Source organism: Gavia stellata, chromosome 11 (assembly GCF_030936135.1).
Source record: "Gavia stellata isolate bGavSte3 chromosome 11, bGavSte3.hap2, whole genome shotgun sequence".
NCBI lineage: Eukaryota > Metazoa > Chordata > Aves > Gaviiformes > Gaviidae > Gavia > Gavia stellata.
Window position 1 is genome coordinate 24,849,512 of NC_082604.1, and position 16,416 is coordinate 24,865,927.

At 41.2% G+C, this 16,416-nt stretch overlaps 1 protein-coding gene across 1 annotated transcript in view; it reads right to left on the reverse strand.

Annotated features, from left to right (window-relative positions):
• Positions 1-14,272, reverse strand: part of PRKCI (protein kinase C iota) — a 30,076-nt gene extending 15,804 nt beyond the window's left edge. Inside the window, exons 1-4 of the mRNA XM_059822960.1 lie at positions 14,157-14,272; positions 6,188-6,309; positions 1,493-1,582; positions 104-154 (exon numbers count right to left, since the gene is read on the reverse strand). Coding sequence (XP_059678943.1) covers positions 104-154; positions 1,493-1,582; positions 6,188-6,309; positions 14,157-14,272 — 379 coding nt within the window. The remainder of the gene's footprint in view (positions 1-103; positions 155-1,492; positions 1,583-6,187; positions 6,310-14,156) is intronic.
• Positions 14,273-16,416: the final 2,144 nt, after the last annotated feature.

Genomic DNA, 16,416 nt, shown 5'->3' on the forward strand with positions numbered 1-16,416 from the left:
ATTTGTAAGTGTGGGATGCCAAACCACAGAATATCAAAATCATCTAAAACAGGAAATCTGAGTTCCTGATTTTCTGTACTTCTTAATTAAAATGCCTACTTACTATCTTCTCCTGGACAAGGCATGCCAGGTCGTTCTGGTACACAAGGAAATACTGCAAGAAAAACATTAACATCTGATTAATTTTTATTTCGGACAGAAAAATAAATCTTGGGTTAAATACAACACTTCTGAAAGGCGTTCAACCATTTAGGAAGACAGCACAGACTGCATTTTAACAAAACCTTGTGCAACAGCAGGTGAGCTGAAAAGCTGCCACAAACCCCTTTGCTGGTCATAACAGTAATTCACATGAGAAATATGACAAAAAGCACAGTAAACGAAGTTATTCCCTAAAGAAAATAACTTGAAACAAATAATGATTCTGTTTTCTCATGTGACCAATCACCACAGTCAGTATTTGGAAATCTTGACTATAAATAGATTATATTATAGTGTCCTAACAGCTACATATGATCTTGTGTACATTAGCCATTTTTTTTCCAGTTTATTTAGCTTCAGTAACTGTCAGAGAAGTAAAACTGGAGACAGCCAGCCCTGGTGCTGGTTTAATCAGAAGCTTATAAAACAAGAATAAACAGAGAAAGGGCAGATCAAAAAGTACACTGAAGTAATATATACAGAAACAGTGAAATATATCTAGAAACAGATTACATTCTTCTTCCACTTTTTAAAAGTCTTTGTGGAAAGCTGAAAAGCTGTCTCTTCCTTCCAAATGAGCTGATAGTGAACTAAATTTTTTGCACGCTTTTAGAGAAGGACCATGTGAAAACACTGTAGTGTAACACACCCACTAACACTCTTTACAATGATCCTCTGCTTTTCTGCCAGAATCTCTGTTAAACTGAAATCTAACTTCTACTCGTAAAAAGTTACAAACAGTTAGAAAAATATACTGCAGAAGGTACCAAAATAGGCATATAACCCTGAAAAATAAAAACTGAACAATTACTCATCAAACCAGGGCACGATATTATTAGGTTCAAAACTGGTCTAAAGTACTTAATTTTAGAACAGTCGAACTTTTGACTAATCTAGCATGACAAATGGAGCTCATCAACCTTTTTTTCCTAATATAGATGCTGCTCTAAAGCACTTATCAATAACAAAGTGTAGGACACTGTACTATGTATCTTCTACCATCCCTTGCCAGTAAGTGTATGGAGGCACTTGGGATGAATGAATGAGAGAGACAGGGTCTGTCTTTCATTAATAAACTAAGAGCAAAGTATTTTTTCCTCCCTTAATGAAGAACATTGACAAAATGCTGACAGCTAAGAAGCACGGTGCATGGTCTTCAGCATCCTCTTGACAGAATGCCACAACAGGCTTTAACTGAGGAGGCTGTGCAAAGACACAGATAATGCAAGGTAAAAATTCCACTTACTCACAGGTACAAACATGAGAAGTAATATAGTAAACTTCACCATACCATGAATTAGAAGCTCTGAATCCTTGTTTAGTTCATACAACCGAAAGGCCTCTTCTAACTCCAGCTGAGAAGAAACTGTACATGGATCTCCTGAAGAAAGAAAAGAAAACAACACAAAACTCAATCCAATTAGTTCTGTGCCACTCAACAGTTCCCTCACAGCTGGTTCTAAAATAATTATCGTAGCAAAACAGAACAATATTTTCAAGTGTGGTAGTATTTATTTTTAATGCTGTTCAGAGAGTACACCTGAAAATACAGTCATATTGAATGCTTTCAGGGAAAATAAAAATATGAGATATTCCCAAGAGGCAAGTGGATCATAATCACAAAATGTCATTGGTTTGGTCTGCTACAAGCATGGTGACACATCATTTCAGTACAGGAGGTGCAGGTTATCTTCCTGCACCTAAAATCCTTCTAAGATTGCATTTTATTTCATGGATTTTTAATTAGAACTGAGTCAATTCTATTTTCACAGCTGCTTCAACATTGCCAAGACTTCAACCAGGAGGTGCAAAAGCAGTCAGACCTCTAGTTTTTCCTCAAACCTCAATCAAGACATTGGAAAAATCATGTCACCTAAGTGAAAACACTACTACTTTCACACTCAGAGGACTAGTTGAAGTAAAATCCCTTAAAGAAAGGGCACCAAGGCAGGAAAAAAAAAAGTATGGGTTGGTTGTTTTATTTCTTTTATAAAAAAGAATTGCAACTTTTGTTGACCATGTGAGATGGAGCAGATTATCGTACAAGCATTTGGCACGTATTTTCAAGTTTCGCTGACAAGGCTGTGTTGGATTGCTTTAACAATTCTGCGTTTCAGAAGTAACAGTTTAAGACTGACTAAGATCTCTTTGTAGGTATCTACTTTATGTTTCTAAAAAAATAGCATGTATCCACAAAGGTATTTCAGAATCATTAAACAACACTTAATTACATCAGGGCAATTTCGGCATATAGGTCGGTTTAAAACCTAGGGACAGGGGTGGGCGAGGAACAAAGGAGATGGAGTTAGAGATCTGCTGTATTTGGGATCAAGAGCAACAAGGACCTTAAATTCTAGCCTTGGTTCATACCCCTTCAGACACACAGCCTGTACTTTACCTATTTCTCAAGATTCATCTAGAGACTTCATCTGGTATTTTACCTGGTCACCTGTGTCTGTCAGTGTTTGGAAACTGATATAAAGACCGAAAAGAACAGCCATGCAACAAAACATTTTCTTCAGTGTCTGATGCAGATTAGTAATGTTATAAAAAAATTATCCTCCTAAAAGAAGAAACCTTGTTCAAAATAATACTACAACTGAAACATTTTTAAAGCAATGTTGAATCTGAATCATCACTGCCCCAAAGAAAGAAAATACTTCTGGTTATTAGTTCAACTTTTTTTTTCTCCCCTCCACCTACACAAGATGTGCTGTGCAAGAACATGGGATTTATCTCTGCCTGCTCATACTCCAGCATGTGAGCAGAACAAGCTTCTTTCTAGCCAAAATCCCATATAGCAAGTCTACTGTTATATGTTTCCATTTTTTAACAGAAATACTACTTTCCACACCCTGAAGTGGTAAACCGGTTGTGGGTAACTGAACTGGAGGAAGGCAGAACAATTTCCATCTCAGCTGAACTGGATCTAATCTGAAATTTTTACTGCTTTGAGTCTTTGGTCAATACCATCATTTGAAAGCTAACTAGCCACAGTCTATTAACTGTTTTCTTTTTGGTTTGTACTACAAGATATCAAAATTAATACAGGCATTGCTAGGGCTTTTCAGTAGAACCACACACCTAGCAGGCAAGGGGACATTTAAAACTCACCTTTACAAAAGTCTTCCCAGTTAATTTGTTTTGTTTCTAATGTATCTAATGTATTTTTCTGCATGTCATAATCCTCAAAACTATTCTTTGAAGCCAGCTGTAGCCATTTTTCACCATACTGCCTATCCCCCCCACCCCAGTTAGCCTATCTGGACATCACACTGCCTACCCACCACACAAACTTAAGATAATGCAGAGCACGGGGGAGGAGGAGGAACAACTATATTTATTCAGACTCATTATGCGAATTAACAAACCAGTTTTTCTTCATTTGTTTCTGACACCTGTACAAACAGTTCTGTGCCTCTTTTTGGCAGAAGGAGGCTCTCAAGAACATACACCGTGCTTCAAACTAGGAACAGAAGGTTTATGGACATTCGTAGGACGCTTCAGAATGATATCCAACTCGCATGTTAGTTTCTTTTTGGTGATCACAACTTAGCTGACACTGGCAATAGCACATAACCGATCCTCTCCAACACTGCTCTCGGACTCACAATTTCACTTTAAAATCTAACAGAAGCCTTAATCCACTAACTGTTTTTAGCAGTGACTAGGTATATAAAACAGATGAGCTACAAATACTCTTTCAGCAAGATCAGACTAGTAAAAATTTTACAGCCACCTAAAGAAAGCTGAGATAAAGTGTCAGGAAAATGTTTACTTTTGAATTATATAGCAAGAAACAAGAGAGTGAACACAAACAAGGCTAGTTTCATCCTATAGTACATTTCACAAGACAGGGGTAAGATGAACTGATTGCATACAGGTAAAATAGAAATTTGTCTAAAATCAAATCAAGTTAATTCTATTTTCCAGTTGAATCCAAACATTTTTTTTAAGTGATTCCACGTGACTAAATTAGGTCTGCCTTTGTGTGCCGTTACCTCTATGAAACAGAAGTAATTCTACAAGATGCTCTGCATCTTGCAAAGGCTAGAAATAAAAAAAATCTCAGTGACTAGGTAAACCCAGTTTAGTCAGTAAGTAGTGAAAAGATGGCCTGGATACCATATCTTGTCTTAAACTGCAAGAAGCATGGATAGTAGTGTGACAAGCATCAGTCCACGGTACACACATTTCCTCACACTACTATTAAAGAGTGAACTACAGTTTTAGTGAAGAGGATGTGATATGGGAATTTTCCAAGAAAGCAAATTATGAGTTTCTAGAAAGAATACTAACTGAAAAAATTAAAGATTGGTGGAGAGAAGAAGAGAGGAGGCAGGGGTCTTGGCAAGAAGCCATGCATTGTAGATGCAAGAATTACTCATAATAAAGACAGGGGTTTTTTTTTTTTAAACACACTTTTCATTGCCAGATTAACTTTTTCTCTACTGACATTAAGCTGGAAGTCAATGATTAAAGCAAACATGGATTGCTTGTGAAAATTGAATCCTACGTGAATACATGAAAAAAAATTAGTCTAACAGCATCACTCTTTTTTAAAACCCACCTCTACAGAGCAGAAATTGAGACAGAACTGTTCCTTCAAGTAAACCATTGGATCTGCACAAAATTTTCTACAAGTCTTTCATTAAAAAGGTATGTACTTCTTACTATGACTGACTCTCCCTCTTCAGGGAGAAGTTTCTTATCCTCCTCAAGATAAAACAAAACAAGCTTACTATGAAGTAAACGTTCAACTCTGCACGGAAGTTTGCTCATGAACATTGTTCGTTTTACTTTACTGCATCCACCTGGTGTAATTAACTTGGGAATGATGAGAGGAAGAAAAAAAAAGAAAGAAAACCTGTTCAGATTCCCAAGACCACATGATCTTCAACACACCTGCCCATACAGCACTTCCAAAAAGCTTTGGTCCATGTTTAGCTTTAAGCTGTGAATAAACTGGCACTTGCCCAATTTTGAATGGGAAAGCTGTTAGAAGGGGAGGAAACAGTTCTATAAGCACCATTTATGCTAATCACTGCATACAAATACTAATCACTGCCGACAAATCACTGCACATTATGGCCTTTTATGTATTGCATCAAGTACTTAGCATGCTAAAATAACTCAACAGCTATTTCATAATTCAGGCATCTCTTTGGTGTAGCTCAAAACCTATGTGTACAATACACCAATACCACAAAGAAAATAGGAACTACAAATAACCTTTTCAAAAAAATTACTGATATATACATAGAGCTCAGAACTGGACTACATCTGCTAAGGAAAAGGGAGAACAGACTCTGAACTTTTTTCATCCAAGGTAAACATGGATAACATAAGCACTAGAGATGACAGGAGCTCTCAGCCAAGACTGTTACTACTACACTTTGATGAAAAGCTACTTGGACAAGTAATTTCTCTTTTAATAGTTAGAAAAAGTTTTACTGATATGTATGTGTTAAGAGACTTTAGGTTGATAAAGTAACAGCTGATACAAACACTCGAAATATAATGGTTTTGGTTACACATACAACTCAACTATATATTAAATTGTATCAATATTGTAGATAAATACTGTAATTTGTACCGTTTAAGGTCAGTTTAACTCTCAAAGATTTAAGACTTAAGGGGAACCATGCACTTCTTCAGTAATGTAAAAGAATACTTTCCAATCCCTTCCTAATAAATGCTAACATTGAATTCATATTTTGATAATCAACAAGTTTTAATTTATTTATTCAGTAAAAAAAAATAGAGCTCTCCACACTAAGTCATTTGAAACAACAAACTTTCCATTAAGATATACTTACAAAAGCATTGCATAACCATTATTTTTAGAGTCAGATTTACTATTTCTAAAAAGATACTTATGAAGTATGTTTTATAAGCTTGTCTTATAAAGGCAGAGGGAAAGGAAAAGATGAAAGGGAGAGGAGAGCTAGAAAGCTGAGCAACATATTGATTAGCATTGATTTACCTTCTTCATCAATCCATTTCATGGTGAAAAGCTGTTCGTTGTCAAAGGAGCACATGTCTCGAACTTCATTGCACAGTCCTTCGAATGAGATGGAAGGTTCAAAATACGTTATCATGATGTCCCTGAGCAAGAGAAAAAAATTTGAGAAATTGTACTGCAAAATATAGTATTTGATCATCAGCTCTAACCCCTTCCATATACCACTAATATAAAATCCATCCCTGCTGCAGCCCCCGAAAAAATATTAAAGTAACATTAGTAAACCATTAGCACGTAAGCTCCCTTCCTATAGCAAAGTCAGGCTCCAAGTGATTTTTATTACCAGCTCCTTGACATTTAATCCTCCAGGTATCTGCTTAAGAAAAATTAAGATTTAAATGCCCAAATAACTCTGAAGTGAGTTGCAGCAGATATTAACCACACACAGAAATGAGATGTATTATACCAGTGGAAACCAAAGAATTAAATGCTGCAAAAATTCTGAAGAACATTATTAATGTATTGCTGGTTTTGCCTGCTCTTTAACAGTTATTTTGTTATTGGGTATCAAAATGTTGTAAGAACGTACACATCTTCTCCAACTAAATTTTGATTGAGTAGATGTTATGAAAAATTAATGAAAAATATTAAACAGGTTTCCTAGTGGATTAGGGGGGATGTTCCAAATATTGAAAGTACCTTTAAAAAAAAGAGACCAGTGATGCTTCACTGCAATGACTGGGAAGGCAGACAGAAAGACATATACTCAGAATTCAAATTTACTACTTTACTGTTATGCAGGATGGGTATTTCGGTTATAATTAAGATTAAAAGTTAGTTAACCTAGTGTTTTAAATATGTTAACATATAATACAATAAATGCTGACCCATTATCTTGGTATTTGTTGGGCCTTAAAGGGGCACAGGTGACTCAGGGTTGCAGTCCTTTAAACAAAGGATTTCAGAGATACAGTTCAGAGGAAGGTGGAGGAAAACAGAGGGCTGTTTACAACACTAACTACTATTCAAACATCTTGTATAAACCCAGTGTTTGAGCTATGAGACTAACCTTCTCAAAAACCTCAGCTAGTTGGGATTTGTTTTAGTCGGTGCTAGCCACCAGCACTATTTGGTGGTGGTGGTGGTGGGGAATAATTGAAGCAACAGGCAAGGTTTGTATCTGGTCAAAATTCACATCAACATACCTCCCAGACTGAAGTGTACATATGCAGCAAGTTGAACGTCTTTAAATCATCTTGTGCATGGGCAGAGTGGTGGTTATCAAGAAGGTGGCTTAACATAACATACTGTGGTCACTGAACCTGACCCACTTTCAGGAGTGGTAGAGAACACATGTGATAAACGTGCTTGCCTGAGGCTCTTTTAAGTTCAGCAGCATGAATAAAATAAACTAGCAATTTCTAAGCACTCTAGAAGAACAGCTAGCCTACTTCTGGATTTATGAGCATGATCAAAATTAGTTTAGTTAGGGGAAAGACTCCAGTAAGTGGTTAGGACAGTGAAATGACACCTCTTCAATAATCTGAATAAAGCACTCAAAAAAACTGCTCCAGTATTTGGTTGAGGAATTGCTCCTCTTCTTTCCACACAAGACAAAATGCAAAATAGAACAGTATTTGGACCCTGGTATTTAGACACAGAACAGTACTTTGGGGCGAACGCAGCTTCGTTTGAAACACCCGACTGCGCCCATCCCACAAGGCAAACTGTGTTCTCTTGATACGCTGTTCTCACTTTGCATCCTCTCTCGAAATGCACAAGCTGCAAACCCAATGCCAGTGTTTGTCTCTACGAACTGAGGTGGATTTAACAGTGCGTTACTGTTACTGACACACAGGCACCAACCAAAGAGAAACCCACGAGGCTGTATTAGGAGGCAAAGTCTTAACCTGTATTTCCTGTTTTTCAGGGAAGGAAATAAGGCACTGCCTACTTAGCAACTTCACTGATTTTGCGCTAACGTTTACCATCCCTTCATTTATTCACGTTTTAGTGCAGATATATTCACTTTGGAATATTTTCTCAAAAAAAAGTTAAGTTCTGAAGGGCACTGAGAAGTCAGAGTTAAATATTTCAACTATTGCAGTTTATTTTGTGATTGAGCTAGTCAGTAACGGGAGAGGGTATGTTAAAAGCAGCAGTGACTACAAGACTACTATGGTCAGACAGGCAAGAAGTCAGGTGACAGACCACAATCCCAAGTGACAGTAATCACTGATGCTCTAGCAAAAACTGAAGATTAAAAAAAATTAGTAAAAGCTGCCCAGCAGTTTTTAAAATTTGATAATTCAAGTCCACTTAAAATAGATTTATCTGTACTACAGCGAACAGAAAAAGTCGCCATATTAAGATGTACTGAACAGCCCAGGAATTCCTCTGTATCTATAAAGTAAAAGCTGGGACCAACTGAAAAAAACAAAAACCTCTTCCTACTTGTTGCTTCCTTCAAGTAGCAAAATAGTTGCCCTTCAAAGAAAAGGAGAATTTAATTACTTTAGAATTTAAGCAAGTTCTCTAAATTACTACTCTAATACCTCCAACAGGACACCTTATCGGCCAGTTATTAAATACGTTTGGAAGATCTTACCATCTCTGTTGTAACAAACAATAACTGGTCTTTCAGAGAACCCTAGCTAATAGCCAAAAAAAAAAAAATATATATAAAAAGATGTTGCTTGTAGAACCTTTTTCATATTTACATACATCTAGCATACTTTTCCTAGAGATGCGAAGCCAGCTTTAAATAACACAAACTGAAAGCCCACAGGTCTTCCTACAAGCTTTATTTTGCCATTTTAACTATACCGATGACACTGACATTTTCTACTGAGACAGGTCTCCCTTCCAGACTGGTTCTGTTATCACAACTTTGCATTATATGGTGTTTTCCACACTTCTTGCATCTAACACCGCATCGATGATGTCTTCATTAGGAAAAAGCTGTATTCACTCAAGCTAAGACATAAAGTTAAATTCTATCGAGAAGAAACTTCACATTTTAAACAAAAATTAGTAGGCCAAGTTAAAGAACAAAGGGAAGTTGATGTGGACCATGGCCTGCTGCCTTGCACGAAAAAAACACCAAATGCTTTCTTTCACTAAGACGTGGGAAAAAATTTGACAATAGTCCATTCCTTCTGATGAAGATAAGCTTATGCACTGCTTTTAATAAGCATGCTTGTTATAAAGCTATTCTATGGCATAATATCCTTATTTGTCTCCTCATGACACACGCAGGGAATTAGAAGAAAATCTGATTCAAGCACACCCTTTGCACCACCACATTTGGATGTGTCAATTAACTCTTACTATGGAAGCACCAGGTTTTTTAGAATTTGTTTTAGTACTATTATGATAGGTCTTAATCAGGGACCTGTGAATACGAAACATGCAAATAAACAGGAGAGTACTTGTCCTGAAGTACTTTCAGTTAAAAAGTTGTCATTTGTATCTTCCATAAATATTAATAAAAGATAATTCTATTCATACGAATAAAAGGCCTGTGTGAATCAATATCCTGCAAATGTAAGAATCAGTAAAAGACAAACCATAGGAAGACTGAGGAAATGTAAAGGGTAAATCTAAACATGAACACTAGATAACAGATTTTAGATATGTCTAGAAGACCATGAACCCCATCACTGTTTTCCTCACCTCTCCTCTGAGATCAAACAGCTTTTCTCATGCCTTTTCTTTTACAGATCACCCAAAAGTCATAACATCCTTTAAAAAAAAAAAAAAAACAAAAAAAACCACAACACCCACAACCAACCAAAACAAAACAAAAACCCCAATGCCAACAGTTCAATGCAATTTAGTATCCGTATCTCATTTTTCACTTCTGAGCTTAAACTTCTGTGAGAAAACAATCCACTGTAAGAACAGATTCTACACTGCTTTGGATTATTCCACCTGCAGACCAATATAGCTATGACATACTATATATGCAGAAATATACAGACATGTAATCACATATTACCTACATATCCACATATTTATTACACACCTAGGTCAGTTATTAAAGCTTTTGATAATGCCTAATTACAGCTCACTGAAATGAACCTATACAAGACTCCTGGAGAATTCTGCTGTTCCAGTATCGTTTTAGTGCTGTAAAGTGCAGGCACTGCCATTCGAACAATTCAAAGCATCTCTTTCCCCAGTGGGAGTCTGAGGTCTCAAATTGCCGGCTCCTGCAATCTGTTTTTCTGGAAAAAAAATGTATTACCAGGAAATTAAATCAATGTTGAAGCTGCAAGAAGGGGTGCAAAGGTGCTCATAGGCTTAAACCAAGGCTTTCTTAAGCTGAACACTCTCCTATGCAGAACTTGATCCTCAACAGACAATGAAAGACATTGAGCTGAAGAATTGATCAGAAAGTGCTCAAGACAAAAAGCAATATAAACAAAGGATGTGAGAACTCAAAAATTCTTAAGAAATTAATTTCCTGGAAATATTTATGTAAGTACATTTTGATTTTAAAATTGAACTTTTTTCCCACTCACATAAATGTATTAAAATTAAGAAAAGAAGCAAATTTAACAAGTATTATGAGAGGACTGTCAGGAGTATTCTTCATTTGAACCAAATCAAACTGAAGGTGGGCAAAGCATTGGTAACCTATGTCTTTAACTATATTAAAAGTCTAACCTACATTACAGCCTACACTGTCAAAACAGTGCAAGGATCTATGTCAGGCACTGAAAGAATGCAAGCCAGCAGTTCTAATCATGACAGAAAAATGGTTCTTCAAGTTTGTTGTTTGTGGTTTTTTTTTTTTAAATCAACAACATTAGTTGTACAGGATTCTACTGCAGAAGCAGTGTATTATTCCTACCTGTTCTCTACTGCTACAATGCAATCCTTCCCATACGTATTAATGATATAATAGCTTCTTGTACTGAACTGACAAAAAGCATCTACAACAAATGAGATAAGACAAAAGGTAAACTTTGAATAATATTAGAAAGCCAAAATGGCTGTAATTACAGATGCTGTTCAGTGCCACACATTTGAAGCTGCTATACTTTGTTACTGTATCAACAAAAGAGTACGTAAACATTCAGTGTAAGAGAGTAAATTCCTAAGAACTCACTCAGGAACCTCTTATTACATACACTGCACAAATTACAGTAACTCTTTAAAATAGATAAGACTATTTTCAGCATTTTAAACAAACAGCCCTATGAGAACTATAAGCATGGCTTACCTGAGAGAAGGAAATACCTGGATAAACTCAACTTAATGCCCTAATTCCCAGGTCTCCGGGAATTCCCATCCTCTTATTCTCATGATCTCTGTTCATTTTAGGAAAATTTTCCTTCCTGGTTTTACATATTTAATGATTTTAAGATAAAGAATTACCACTGCACGGTTGAATGAAACAAAGACCCTTCAAAGAGTTCTTCATGAAAGTCTTTGTCTTGGCTGAGAAAAGCCATTAGGCTCTTGGCCAGACCAAGTGATGTTTTGGGGATTCAGGTTCGGCGCTTTGCTCTGAGTCTGTAAGCGCAGTGTCTCGAGCCCCAGGTGAGTATCCCAACCATGAGATTCCCAGCCATTTCAAGAACAAATCTGTGCTTCTGAGTTGCTGGGCTTTTTTCTCTAACCAGAAACCCCTTCTGGAAGTTGAAAAGACCTTCCTAGCAAGACTTTCACAATAACTTCTACAACCCACTTAAATGCTTCTACTAAAATTAAATTAAGAGAGATTAATGTTTCCTCATTAACACTATTTCCCATTAAATCGTCTACCCAGCTCTAATCTCAAAACAGTTTATTTGACAAGAGGGGAAAACGGTGCCTTTGATAGCAGCATTTAGATCCTCAGTCTCCAAGTCTTCCAGCGTAAGTGCAGGTAAAACGTTTTGCTTTGATACCCACTTCTTGATAGTGCTAGTCTGAGAAGCAGGTATGAGACCTTCTGTTGTAAGAAAGTGGAGAGAATAATTTGTTTAGATCCCAAAACAAATCACGACTAAGGCATTCAGCTTGTTCGTTTGTTGGTATTCACAAACCAACACCCTATATGACTCAGTGTCATTATTAAAAGTAAACTGATAATTGCATTAACAGATAAAAAGTCAATAGATGAGACTCAAAAGAAACATTCCAGTGTCTGTAAAATTATTACCTAATATTTAAAGTGTCATGAGCCAGCATTCCTATCCAGCGTAGCAGTTTTCTTCCTCACTCCCACAACCCTGAGCTGCTTTCTCTCTGTTCTTGCACCATAGCCTCCCTGTGCTAAAGCCAGAATTCATGTGATTGCATGTGGAAATGATCAAGATTTTAACCCAGAACAGTTCCCACTTCAGTTCACTGCCTGACCAAATGAACACTTCTGCCAGCTGGTAGGCAGGGGCATCTCCACATCCTTAAGAATTGGTGGACTAAAGGGACTTTAAAACAAAGAGCTTATAATTTCACATATTACTTTGACAGTGTTTCACACGTCCTTTAAAGCCACAGATTGTGCCAGTCTTTATAGTACTGCTATAGATTCTTGTCAAGAAAAGCCCCAAAGCAGACACAAGCTAGAAATCAAACACGGTAGCAAATACCAAATGCTCAGCATGGTTTCTATACCTCTCCTTAAAATTAAAAGGCTAGAGATACCAGAGAGTAAATACTGTAAATGCAATAAACCTTTTCTGGTACTTAATACAGATAACTGGAAGGAAGCTGTTGAGAGTATCATGTGTTCAATCTTAATCCAAAAATGCAGCCTGCATTTTTTTCTGCTTAGATCACCTCCTCTCAAACTTAATGGCCCAACGAACCACTGTCAACCCTTGCACTCAAACTTTTAAAAGATAGGTCCTGTCACTGTTACTATTTAATAGGGTGTTGTGAACCCAAAGCAGAACACTTCCTCTGCCTTATCTGTTGCTGTTGGAGAGCCACTGAATTAGACCAGCAACATTCAGATTTTCATTGTGCGGACCTCTAGCATTTTTTGGTTTTATAGTGGAAGCGTAATTGACAGCTGACACGTCTTGGTTACCATTCACAGACTCCCTCGCAAGTCACTCAGTCCCTGGAAAACAGCCTAAAAACTGTTGAAATAGGTTTTTCATCCAAACACCCTCTTCCTTTAGACCTGAACATCACTTAACACGCAGAGACCAGGACCAAAGCTTGCCCCCCACATATTTTTTAAGTATGAATTCTGGCACGTGTCCCCCGATAAAGTGTTAGGAAGGAACATGCACTTACTACTGACAGCAGGTAAACACCCAGGGCCTCGGGGTGCGCGGGAAGCTGGGTGAGCAGGGCAGAGGAGGCCCCCCAGGTTCATCCTTCCTTACCGGTAACGCCACCGCAGGAGGACGGAGACCCGGCGGCGCTCAGCCCCGCTCCCCGCCGAAACCCGACACCCGGGGAGAGGCTCCTCCGAGCACAGGCCCTGCCTGCTTCACCCCGCTTCAGAGCGGCGCCTGAAAGCGCCGTTTAGTCGTGGGCTGCTTTAGTCGTGGGGGTTTTGTCTCCTTCCCTCTTTTCCTTTCCCCCGACGAGTAAACGGGTGTCCAGGACTTGGGATCTTAACGTTACAGTAAACGCACCGAAAACCGGGCGTTTCAAACACCGCACTGTAAGCACCGCCACCGACAGAAACCCGCGGGCAGGCAGCCCTGACAAGGCAGGCTGCCGTGCTTGACTTCAGCCACCGGCGGAGAGCCGGGGATGTTCTCCGACCACCGCACCCCGGCAGCAGAGGGGAGCCCGTGCCGAGCTCCCCAAACACACCAGCCCCCGGACAAGAGTCTCCTTTAGACCCGCCGCTCCCGAGGTACCGGGCAGGGCAGCGCCGGCCCCACCGCTCCCCGCCGGGCCCGGCCGCGCTGCTCCACCCCGGGCTGCTGCGGGCGCTGGCGAAAGCCTCTCCCCATGCCGGCCGCCGCCCCTCCGCCCGCCCGGGTCCCACCTCCCCACCCCGCCGCCCCCCGGGCTCCGCGCCCTCACTCACCCCTTGTAGTAGGCTTTCACCCGGACCTGGTGGGCGCTGTCTCCGCCGAGGCCGCCCCCTCCGCCGCCCGGAGCCGACATGGTGCTGTTGCTGCTGCTGTCCCGCTGCGTCGGCATCCCCCCCCGGGGCGGGCAGCGCCGCTCGGGGCGGCGGGCCGGTGAGGCGAGGGGAGGGCTGGGGGAGAGGGAGGCGGCGGCGGCGGCTGCGCGACCCCCGCCTCGCCCCGCCGCCTCAAGCGCGCCGCGGTCCCGCCTCCTCCTCACGGCGCCAGCCCGGGGCGGGCGGGACCACGGGTGGTGGTGGGGGAGCACCGAGAAGGGAAAGGGGGAGAGCGCGGAGCCGTGCCCTGCGCGACGGCGCAGGAGGGGAGCACGGACCCTCCCGCAGCAGGAAGAAGGAGCCGCTCCGGAGGCGGCCCGTCAGCAGCTCTGCCACCCGGAGAAGACGGGCTCCACGCCTCCTGTGTCCCCCCCTCGTGCTACGTGGACTCTTCCCCCCAGGACTCCAGCGCACACCTGTGGAGCGGAATGCTCCACGCCGAAGCGGAAGGGGGGAGGCGCTGGCGGCGCACAGGCAGCCGGGAGCCCGGTAGCGACGCCGCCGGAGCGGGTCTCTCCACGTCAGGCGGGCCAGAAGCCACCCCATGGCCCCTCTTCTCCCGTCCCCGCGCCCGGAGCGGGGGCGCGCAACGCGGTGCCCCCGCTACTTGGTAGAGCCCACCGCGCGGCATGCTGGGAGTGCCGGGCGGCACGGCGGCCCCGGCGCCGGCGCGGCGGGAGGACGGCGGGGGGAGTCACAGCCGGCCGGCAGTGGGCAGCGCGGCGGTGCCTCGCGTACCGGGCAGCCGCGGTGGCTGGGCCGGGTCCGCCGAAACGCCTCTTTTGAGTTCTAGGCGCCTGGCTTCTTTTGGCAGCGGCTCGTTCTGCGGGGCTTTACCTCAGCCGGGGCTGCGCGTACGGGAGGGGCGAAGCAGGGAAACGTGTCACTTCACTTGGGTACAAGCAGGACTGACGCCTTTTAAGGGTCAGGAGCCAGGAACGCCTGCGGTGGTACTCTGTGGAGGGCAGCTGCTCTGTCTATAAGTGGTGGAAGCGCAGCCTGTGGACCAGGCTCTCCATCCGGGCTGTTCATAGAACCAAACCCATCGCTACCATCTGAGCGTCAGGAAAAAGCCTTGGCCACGTCTAACCGTGCTCCTTCACAATCAGTTTCACACCAGGACTCCTGTGGTCTTGTCACCACCAACCAGCCACAGAAAATTCAGGATTTTAACAGAAAACCATTGCAAAAGTAGCATGCTGCCCTTCAGCAGCCAGCACGGAGCTGACGGGCAACTGGCTGTTGAGAAACAAAGGCTTTTACAAGGTTTCTTACAACTACTGTTGACTAAAATATTCTCTAAGAATTCTAAAGAATCCATGCAAAGTGCACTGCCCACAAGACAGTCTATTCGGTTCAGGTGAAGCTCTAATTACCATGTATCAAATGCCAAAGATATTTTTTAAGAAAGAAACATGAAGGATGCTTTTAACTAAGAAGAGGAATAGTTAAAAAAGGTATTTTATTAAAACTGTTAATCATAAGCCACCTTATCACTGCAAGTACTATTTCCTCCCCGCTTTGCCTATTTAATAATCTATCAACCACTTCTTTGATAACACTTATTTATATTGCCCAACACTTCCTGAACAGATGGATGTTTCCAGCTATCCCAAGAAATAGGGCACCTTTGTTTTCTTCTGTTACAGTAAAAACAATTCCTTTTTTCCACTGCCCCCCTCCACGCTCCAATCAGCATCACATCTGGATGTCTGTATTAGAGCAGTGCGGAGCTCAGGTTTTTCGTGCTCGGTTACAGGCTGCTACATGAGATCGGTGCTTTCCAATCCACACACCTTGCTCCTTCTCATATTGCTGATAAAATAACTTAAGGCCCAATTTGCTGTTTACCTTAGGTGTGTTTACAAAGTACAGAACTTTTTTCATGCTACCTGACCTTCCTGCAGCCTTTTTGGTTTTTTCCTCTGAAGAAAAGTTATTCGCTCCACCCAGCTTTATAATCTTTTCATACAACAGGAAGTACCTTGCTGTATCTGAACTCACCTGGACCTTGCACCAGGACTTCCAACATCCTCATTTTCTACCGGATCTCCAAGAGTATTCTGGCATGAGTCTTCATTTTCCCTACACCCCCTTCTTTTCTAACCTATGAAAATTCCTATTTTCTCCTACTGAATCATCATACGAACTTCTACAGAAG